At 43.2% G+C, this 10,142-nt stretch overlaps 2 protein-coding genes across 2 annotated transcripts; both read left to right on the forward strand.

Annotated features, from left to right (window-relative positions):
• The first annotated feature begins 1,378 nt into the window (after positions 1-1,378).
• LOC307074909 (uncharacterized protein) lies at positions 1,379-3,854 on the forward strand. Its single transcript, XM_079735317.1, has 4 exons — positions 1,379-1,525; positions 1,691-1,756; positions 2,023-2,271; positions 3,547-3,854. The coding sequence occupies exons 1-4, from the start codon at positions 1,391-1,393 to the stop codon at positions 3,655-3,657; spliced, it is 561 nt and encodes a 186-aa protein (XP_079591443.1). The 5' UTR covers positions 1,379-1,390; the 3' UTR covers positions 3,658-3,854.
• A 2,949-nt stretch (positions 3,855-6,803) lies between these two features.
• On the forward strand, positions 6,804-8,859 carry ifng1 (interferon gamma 1). The gene is made up of 4 exons (XM_079735316.1): positions 6,804-7,112; positions 7,704-7,772; positions 7,921-8,142; positions 8,394-8,859. Exons 1-4 carry the CDS (start codon positions 6,981-6,983, stop codon positions 8,553-8,555), a joined length of 585 nt encoding a protein of 194 aa, XP_079591442.1. The 5' UTR covers positions 6,804-6,980; the 3' UTR covers positions 8,556-8,859.
• The last annotated feature ends 1,283 nt before the right edge of the window (positions 8,860-10,142 follow it).

Consider the following 10,142-nt stretch of genomic DNA (forward strand, 5'->3'; position numbering starts at 1 on the left):
CACACACACCTAGACCAACACACACAGATACAGGGACGGTGAGAGACAGTGTGGTGATGGAAACTCCAAAGGAATCAGTTACTCATCAATGGGTAAAATATGAATGTAGGTATATATTACATACACACTCACACACACACACGCACACGCACACACACACACACACACACACACACGCACACACACACACACACACACACACACACACACACACACACACACACACGTCATATATACCTACATGCATATATACATATGTACCTACATAAACATATAAATATTACATTTTTATATTTATACATATATTATGAATATTTTATTTGCATATGACAGATTTTGTTTATAAATATGATACGAATAAATATTTCTCACCCATGTAATCATATATAGTAATTTATATTAAAAATATAGCAATATATAATGAACATATATACAATATAACATATCTATGTTGTCAATGTAGTCATCTACACTCATATTAAGGCATATATATTTGCACATTGTCATATATAGTCAACATATAGTCATATTTAATCAGCGTATAGTCACATATACTCTTATATGGTTGTATATCGTCAATTATCAACATACAGTATACTCTTACATAGTCGTATATGGTGTTATATAGTCATATTTAGTGTTATATTTTAATATGTAGTCTGCTACGTGGTAAGTCATTGCTATCGTCTATCTCTAAGCTTTGGTTTTATGGGCTGTGGTCGCTCTCTGGAGCTGAGTCATAGAATGCTCTTCACAGCAACAGTTACACAAGCTAGGATAACCGAGGCTAGCTAACGCCAGCCAGACTAACACACAAGCCGGCTAACATTGTGGCTAACTAACATAGCCAAGCTACCTTAGAGGCTAGTAAATCTCTTACTTCCTCTTACTTTTGGATAGCTTTTGGTGTGTGTGTGTGTGTCTTTGGTGTGTGTGTGTGTGTGTGTGTGTGTGTGCGTGCGTGTGTGTGTGTGTGTGTGTGTGTGTGTGTGTGTGTGTGTGTGTGTGTGTGTGCGCGTGTCTGTTTGGTATGTGTGTGAGATTGGTGTTTGTGTGTGTGTGTGTGTGTGGTGTGTGTTTGTGTGTGTGTGTGTGTGTTTGGTGTGTGTGTGTCTGGTATGTCTGCGTCTGTGTGATTGGTGTTTGTTTTTTTGTACGTGTGGTGTGTGTGTGTGTTTGGTGTTTGTGTGTGTGTGCGCCTGTGTGTGTGTGTGTGTGTGTGTGTTTGTGGTGTGTGTGTGTGCGTGTAGTTACTTTACATGTCAGAGATTTAGAGGAAAACTTGTAGAAGCCACAAAGCCCTCAGGCTGACTTGGTGCAGGGGGGGCGGCCTATATAAACCAGCAGCGCCGCTCAGACCATGAGCTGCTCTCAGGTTCTGCAGGACGAGATGATGATGAAAAGGACGATGAGGAGCCTGGCTGTAGTGGTGGTCCTGATGCTGAGCCAGTCCCTGGCCTGCCCTGGCCTCCACCATCCCGGGGAGACCATCATAAAGGCCTATGAGGAGGTCAAAGAAGTCCTGGTGAGGACACACACTCCACTCTCCCCCTCCTTCATCATCCTCCTCCTCCTCCTCCTCTTCTGAAGTACACCTGTCTGGACCCACTGCTCACTGAGTGTGTGTGTGTGTGTGTGTGTGTGTGTGTGTGTGTGTGTGTGTGCGTGCGCGTGTGTGTGTGTGTTTCAGGATCTGAAAGGGAAAGACGTGACTTTAGTCTTCGATCCTGTCGTCACCATAATGTCGCCGCTCAAGGTAAAGATCAAGTGCATGCATCATCATTATTATTACAATGATTATTATGATGGTTTTTGTCTCCTTATGATGTGTTGGCGTCGTTCTTTAAGCGTGAAGCACTTCACACTTATGAAGAGAGACCCCATCCTGGAGGTCAAATACTGATGAACTACTCACTGTGTGTCTCTGTGTGTGTCTCTGTTTGTGTGTGTGTGTGTTTGTGTGTGTGTGTGTGTGTGTGTGTGTGTGTGTGTGTGTGTCTCTGTGTGTGTGCGTGTGCGTAGGCGCAGCATGACAAGGTGTTCTTGATGAACGCTACCCTGGGGGTCTACCTGCAGATCCTGTCCCGGATCCTGGCCGAACCCACCCCTGGTCCGGAGGGTCCTGGGGGCCCGGGGGGCCCGTGGGTCAAGGAGGCGCGGCCGGCGCTGCGTAAACTCCAAGAAGAACTGCTGCGAGTGAAGAGACATTATTACCACGGCAACCAGAACAACCCCCTCCAGGCCGCCCTGGACCAGCTCCACGCCATAAAGGTCTGTCTTTCTGTCTGTCCGTCCGCCTGTCCATCTGTCTGTCTGTCTGTCTGTCTGTCTGTCTGTCTGTCTGTCTGCCCACCTGTCAGTCTGTCCGCCTGTCTGTCTGTCTTTCTCTATTGCTAGGAGTCTGTATCTTTCTCTATAGCTAGGAGTCGGTACCTTTCTCCATAGCTAAAAGTCTGTAACATTCTCGATAGCTATGAGTCGGTACCTTTCTATGGCTAGGATTGTACACCTTTCGAAATAGCTAGGAGTCTGTAGCTTTCTCTATAGCTAGGAGTCTGTACCTTTCTATAGCTAGGATTCTGTACCTTTCTCTATAGTTCGGAGTCTGTATCTTTCTCCATAGCTAGGAGTCTGTAGCTTTCTCTATAGTGAGGAGTCTGTACCTTTCTGTAGCTAGGAGTATGTACCTTTCTCTATAGCTAGGAGTCTTTATCTTTCTCTATAGCAAGGAGTCTGTTTCTTTCTCTATAGCTAGGAGTCTGTACCTTTCTATATAGCTAGGAGTCTGTATCTTTTTCTATAGCTAGGAGACTGTACCTTTCTATAGCTAGGAGTATGTACCTTTCTCTATAGCTAGGGGTCTCTATCTTTCTATATAGCGAGGAGTCTGTACCTTTCTATACATTTACATTTACATTTAGGGCATTTAGCAGACGCTTTTATCCAAAGCGACTTACAATACGTGCATTTGTTACAATAAGTTCATTTGTCATAAGAAGTGAAACAATATATCGCTGTCTGTACAGTAAAGATGTTCATAGAACCAAGTGCAAGTATTACAATCGCTAGGCTAACCCATTCCCCGTGTAAAGCAAAGATAGCAGCTACTGTAGATGCTACATAATTAAGTACCTTGAATAAGTGCAATGTACAAGTGCCAGGACGTACAACATTCAATAGTGGCTGTGCATTGGTTTCTATGCAGAGTCGAGGTGAACTCTGAACAGGTGAGTTTTAAGTCTTTTGCGGAAGCTGGTGAGCGACTCTGCGATCCTGACATCGGTAGGGAGCTCGTTCCACCACTGAGGTCCCAAAACAGAGAAAAGTTGTGAATTCGCTGATATAGCTAGGAGTATGTACCTTTCTCTATAACTAGGAGTCTGTATCTTTCTCTATAGCAAGAAGTCTGTATCTTTCTCTTTTGCCTGGAGTCTGTACCTGTTAACTGTTAATCCTGTACTTACTAGTCTGTTATTGGAGTCTCTGTGTTGCAGAGATAAAGGCCTATGTTGATGAGAGAGTGTGTGTGTATGTTTGTGTGTGCAGGTGGACGACCCCCTGGTCCAGACACAGGCCCTGATAGAGTTCATGATTGTGCAAAAAGCTGCCTCTTGTGTCGGCTCGGGGACAAACAACCACACCTCTAAGGGCATCTGACACCTGCTGTATACTCTTTGATATGGGGCTGCCACTTCAGATAACCTATTTAATATTTAATTATATTTATTCCTATTTACATTTAAATATCGTATTTGAGTTTGTTTTTTGTGAATTATGGTTTTGCAAACACGCACACACTAGTGACTTTAGTGTGACCAAAGTGACATTGTTTCAGAACTAAATAAAATGATGGATTTCAACCTGAAATTTGTCTAGAATTGGTTGTGTAAACTTTGCTTGGTTAGTCGTCTCTATATCAGTAAATAGTCAGAAATAAGTGAATCATAACATACGTTTTTAGCTAAAAACAAATGTACAGATGATTTGTTTAATTATTGACACAGTGATAAAGCTTTTTAATTTATATTTACATTTACATTTACATTTAGGGCATTTAGCAGACGCTTTTATCCAAAGCGACTTACAATAAGTGCATTTGTTACAATAAGTACATTTGTCATAAGAAGTGAAACAATATATCGCTGTCGGTACAGTAAAGATGTTCATAGAACCAAGTGCAAGTATTACAATCGCTAGGCTAACCCATTCCCCGTGTAAAGCAACGATAGCAGCTACTGTAGATGCTACACAATTAAAGGGTAATTCCGGTGTGAAATGGATTTGGGATATGTTTTGTATGATAACGAGTTGAAACGTTCGTTTTGAAGCACAAAAACCGCGTATAGACGCTTTCTTCAGTTGGCTGTTTTTAGCCGATTCTATCAAAACGCTATAAACTTGGAACGATGGGGGCACTGGTTATGGTAAAAACTAAATCACTATTTTAAACCACTTAAAAGGCTAAAAGTAGCCCACACTTCTTTGGTAGTATAATAAGGTTCTTAACATATAAAACGAGGCATTGAGAACTTTGTAAGTGTACAGATTGTTTATTAAAAAGGACATTTTATACACACAATACCATCAGTAGATCACCCGTCGACGCCATTTTGTTTTTAAGACTTGATAGGTAGATCGACGAACACAGAGATTGTGACATCCGTCAGCAACACGCAAGCTCTGTGTTCGCCAATCTACTTATTGAGTCTTAAAAACAATATATATATATATATATATATATATATATTTACAGGTGCATCTTAATGAATTAGAATATTGTGGAGAATTTAATTAATTTAATAATTCAATTTGAAAAGTGAAACTCATATATTATATAGATTAATTCCATCCAAAGTGAAAATTAAATGCCATTATTTGTATGAATCCTGATTATATTATGGCATTCATCTCATGAAAACCTCATTTGATTATTGCGAAAAAGTTCAATGTTGTAGACTCAAGGTGTCACAGAGATCAGCTGATTACCTCAAAATACCTGCAAAGTTTTTTAATGGTCTCTCAGTCTAGTTCAGTTGGTTTCGAAATCATGAGAAAGACTGCTAACCTGACTGTTGTGCAGAAGAGATTCATTGACACCCTCTACAAGGAGGCTAAGCCTCAAAAAGGCATCGCTAAAAAGGACAGCTGTTCACAGATTGCTCTACCCAAGCATATTCATAGAAAGTTGAGTGGAAGGAGAAAGTGTGGTAGAAAAAGGTGCACAAGCAACAGAGATAACCACAGCCCTGAGAGGATTGTAAAGCAAAGGCTATTAAAAAATGTGTAGGAGCTTCACAAGGAGTGTACAGATGCAGGATTCAGTGCATCAAGAGCCACCACGCAGTCGTGGTGGCAATGCACACACGTATCCAGGACATGCGCTACTGCAACTGTCGCATTCCTCGTGTAAAGCCACTCCTGAACCAGAGAGAACATCAGGAGCGTCTTACCTAGGTTAAGAGCACTGGTCTGTTGCTTAGTGGTCTGTCGCATTTGGAAATCATGGTCCCAGAGTATGAAGGACGAATGGAGAGGCACAGAATCGAAGTTGCTTGAAGTCCAGTGTGAAGTTTACCCAGTAAGTGATGGTTTGGGGAGCCATATTGACTTTGGACATGATAAAACACAGGGTAACCTCACCAGAGAATTTTCTGGTGTTGGTCCACTGTGTTTTATCAAGCCCAAAGTCAGATCAGTCTACCAGGGCGTCTTAGAGCACTTCATGCTCCCTTCTGCTGACAAGCTTTATGGAGATTCTGATTTCATTTCCCAGCAGGACTTGGCACCTGCCCACTCTGCCAAAAGTACCAATACCTGGTTTGCATAGGATTACTGCATATTTTATTTGATTGGCCAGCAATCTTGCCTGATCACAAGACCCAACAATGCAGACGAGCCGAAGGCCTCTATCCAAGAAACCTGGGCTTCCATAACACCTCAGCAGGGCCACAGGCAGATCGACTCCAGGCCACTCCGCATCGATGCAGTAATTAATGCAAAAGGAGCCCCAACCAAGTACACAGAACATATACGATACTTCTTTTCTGATTTTCTGAGATACTGAATTTTTGGTTTTCATGATCTGTAAGCCATAATCATCAAGATTAATACAAATAAAGCCTTGAAATATTTCACTGTTAGTGGAATGGTGACTTTCACTTTTTTAATTGAATTATTGACATTAATTAACTTTTCCACAACATTCTAATACATTGAGATGCACTAACCCGTATATATATAATTGATCATATGAATGCTTACCAGCCTCCACCGATAAATGTATCTATACACATAAATAACTGCATACATATATATATATTTATTTATACACATATATATATATATATAACTGTATATATATATATATATATATATATATATATATATATATATATATGCATACATTAGTGGAAAAAGGGGAACTAGAGAGAGCGAGCGAGAGACTGAGACTGAGACAGAGAGAGAGAGTGAAAGCGAGAGCGAGAGCGAGAACTGAAAGAAAAGTTTCTAGAATGCATCAGTTTGGAATTTGTATGACGAATGAAGTTAACATGACATCACAGCTATAATGCTGTGATCACTAACACACACTACGTGTATGTACATATGTATGTGTGTGTGTGTGTGTGTGTGTGTGTGTGTGTGTGTGTGTGTGTGTGTGTGTCTGTGTGCTGTGAAGTTTGATGATTTAAAGGAAACTTTAGACCACATTTTCACACCTCGATCGTCCCACCTCTCTCTCTCTCTCTCTCTCAAATATAAAGCGCTCATCTTAACTGATAACACGCACTTAATTCACCTGAACTCTGCACTGGACGGATATACAGGCGGAAAGACAGAGAGACAGACAGACTGACGGGCAGAAAGACAGACAGAGAGACAATAGAAAAGTAGACAGACAAGCAGAAGGACAGACAGAAAGGCTGTATCGTCCTACAAGGGATTTGAACAAGCGACTTTCAGCGTGTGCAGCTGCTGGGATGGCACCGTCGCTGGGGAGATGTCTGTCGCTCTTCATGTCGGTCTGCATGTCTGTTTGTCTGTCAGTCTGTCTGCCAGCGCCTCACGTTCCGGGAAAGATGATGGAAACCATGAGGACTCTACAAAAGCAAGTAAGTACTGCAATACTGCCACAGTACTACCAAATACTACTATTCTATAAATTTTTCACAAGTACTGCAATACTACTAAGGTAATACTATACATAGCACTTATACAAATGAGTAAAACATACAGAGTCTTGCCATTATGTAACAAGTAGGGGCTAGATAGTACAGAGACACGTCATTAAGGAGCAGGTAGGGGTTGGACAGTAAAGGGACAGGTCATTAAGGAGCAGGTAGGGGTTGGACAGTAAAGGGACAGGTCATTAAGGAGCAGGTAGGGGTTAGACAGTACCATCAGGTCATTAGGGAACAGATAGGGGTTAGAAAGTACAGAAACAGGTCATTAGGTGCAGCTAGGGGTTAGACGGTACAGAGACAGGTCATTAAGGAGCAGGTAGGGGTTAGACAGTAAAGATACAGGTCATTAAGGAACAAGTAGGGGTTAGACAGTACAGAGACAGAGTCTGTCCTCCTGTCTGTCTGCAAGGCCTGTCTAACAGTCTGTCCTCCTGTCTGTCTGCAGGGCCTGTATAACAGTCTGTCCTCCTGTCTGTCTGCAGGGCCTGTATAACAGTCTGTCCTCCTGTCTGTCTGCAGGGCCGGTATAAAAGTCTGTCATTCAGCGGGTCTCCCGTCTTCTCCAGAGATACACTCAACAAGATGGAGGTAAGACCTGTCTCTCTCTCTGTCAGTCTGTCCATCTCTCACTCTCTCTCTCTCTCTGTCTCTGTCTCACTCTCTCTGTCAGTCTGTGTGTGTCTCTCTCTCCGCCAGTCTGTCTCACTTTCTCTCTGTCTCTCTCTCTCCCTCCCAGGATGGAGATAAGAGGGTTGTGCTTGGGAAGGTGTTGGAGGTTTACGACAAGCTGTTTGATCAGATGTTGAGTGAGCTGCCAACCGGCAGCCAATCAGAGGAGAGGAAAACAGAGGAAGCGGGGATCCAGTACCTCCAGGAGAGGGTTAGACAGCTGAAGAGAGCCCAGTACCAGAAACACCTGGTGGTCATCAGCACACTGGAGCAACTGGGCAACATACAGGTAGAGATGCAATGAGTAGAACATCATATAGAGATACAACAGGTAGAGTATAATATAGAGATACAACAGGTAGAATATCATATAGAGATACATGTAAAATATAGAGATACGGCAGGTAGAATGTAGAGATACAACAGCTAGAATACAATAAATATAAATGTATATAATATAACATGTAGAATAAAATATATATGATATATGATATGTATACAATAATATCATATAATATATGTATGACTCCGTCATTTCAGATCAATAGCTCTGTAGTGCAGAGCAATGCATTGTGGGAGCTGCCTTGGCTGTTCGAACAAGCTAGCTCATTGGCCGAGAGGAAGAGGAGGAGCCTACGACGCCGACGGGCGCCCAGGAAGAGGGCGCTCCCTGTGCTAGCTAAACTTAGGAGGGCTATGTGATTATTTTATACTTTTATAAAACGTTTATATCTGGCTCGGGTGGTTCAATATTTAAAGTATTTGAGTATTTATTTATAATTTTATTGCTCTTTTCAACGTATTTAAATATTTATATAAAATGGGATTATTCTTATTATTTATACACAATTTGTTTATTTTATTTACAGAATTTAAATATTTATATAAACTCTGATTAAAGTGTGTATTTAAATTATTTGAATGACATTATTTAAATGGTATATAAGTTTGAGTACGTATCTGTCAGCAGTTGTGTTAATTTATTTTATATTTATTGGCCTCAAAACACTTAATAAACTCATTGTGGGGAACTTCTGTGTCTTGGTTTGATTCAAGAGACGCACATTAATTACAGACAGATATGGATGTACATTAAAGTACATACATATCTGTATATGTACATTAAATACAGGCTTATCTGGATGTGTACAAAGAGTATATGTACGAGTTAAGATAAATGTATGAATATATATATTATAGATATAGATGATAAATTGATCATTATTGATCTGTGATTACATTATAGATGATATATGGATCAGGTATGATCTGTGACTATATTAAAGACGATATATGATGACATTATAGATGATATATGGATCATTGTTGATCTGTACTAAGTTGGTTTGAAGATGTCAAAATGAAACCTTCCAGTAGAACAGGAACTCCCTCCCTCCCCCACAGGAAACTGCTCCTCACCCTGTCTGGTCCACCCCCACCTCTCCTCTCCTCACCTCACCTCACCCTCACCTCACCCCCACCTCTCCTCACCTCTCCTCACCCCCACCTCTCCTCTCCTCACCTCACCTCACCTCACCTCACCCTCACCTCACCCCCACCTCTCCTCACCTCTCCTCACCTCTCCTCACCTCACCCCCACCTCTCCTCACCTCTCCTCACCTCACCCTCACCTCACCCCCACCTCACCCCCACCTCACCTCCACCTCTCCTCACCTCTCCTCACCTCACCCCCACCTCTTCTCACCTCACCTCTCCTCACCTCTCCTCACCTCCCCCTCACCTCACCCCCACCTCACCCCTACCTCACCCTCACCTCACCTCACCTCACCCCCACCTCCACCTCACCTCCACCTCACCCTCACCTCACCCCCACCTCAACCTCACCCCCACCTCACCTCACCCCCACCTCCACCTCACCCCCACCTCACCTCCACCTCACCTCCACCTCACCCCCACCTCACCTCCCCCTTCCTCACCCCCACCTCCTCCACCTCACCTCCACCTCACCCCCCACCTCACCTCCCCCTTCCTCACCCCCACCTCCTCCACCTCACCTCCACCTCACCCCCACCTCACCTCCTCCACCTCACCCCCACCTCACCTCCACCTCACCTCCCCCCACCTCCCCCCACCTCCCCCCACCTCACCTCCACCTCACCTCCCCCCACCTCACCTCCACCTCACCTCCACCTCACCCCCACCTCACCTCCAACTCACCTCCACCTCACCTCCACCTCACCTCCACCTCACCTCCCCCCACCTCAACCCCACCTCACCTCAACCCCACCTCACCTCCCCCCTTCCTCCCCCCCACCTCACCTCCTCCAC

This window comes from Pollachius pollachius (assembly GCF_949987615.1).
Source record: "Pollachius pollachius genome assembly, chromosome: 4".
In the NCBI taxonomy this organism is placed as follows: Eukaryota; Metazoa; Chordata; class Actinopteri; order Gadiformes; family Gadidae; genus Pollachius; species Pollachius pollachius.

What these genes read in the sequence shown, in the direction of transcription:
- LOC307074909 (XM_079735317.1), top strand. Translation starts at nt 1,391, where the DNA reads ATGATGATGAAAAGGACGATGAGGAGCCTGGCTGTAGTGGTGGTCCTG. An exon ending in AGGAGGTCAAAGAAGTCCTG is followed by an intron (nt 1,526 to 1,690) that starts GTGAGGACACAC and finishes TGTGTGTTTCAG; the next exon opens with GATCTGAAAGGGAAAGACGT. An exon ending in ACCAGCTCCACGCCATAAAG is followed by an intron (nt 2,272 to 3,546) that starts GTCTGTCTTTCT and finishes TTGTGTGTGCAG; the next exon opens with GTGGACGACCCCCTGGTCCA.
- ifng1 (XM_079735316.1), top strand. Translation starts at nt 6,981, where the DNA reads ATGGCACCGTCGCTGGGGAGATGTCTGTCGCTCTTCATGTCGGTCTGC. An exon ending in ATACACTCAACAAGATGGAG is followed by an intron (nt 7,773 to 7,920) that starts GTAAGACCTGTC and finishes TCTCCCTCCCAG; the next exon opens with GATGGAGATAAGAGGGTTGT. An exon ending in AGCAACTGGGCAACATACAG is followed by an intron (nt 8,143 to 8,393) that starts GTAGAGATGCAA and finishes CCGTCATTTCAG; the next exon opens with ATCAATAGCTCTGTAGTGCA.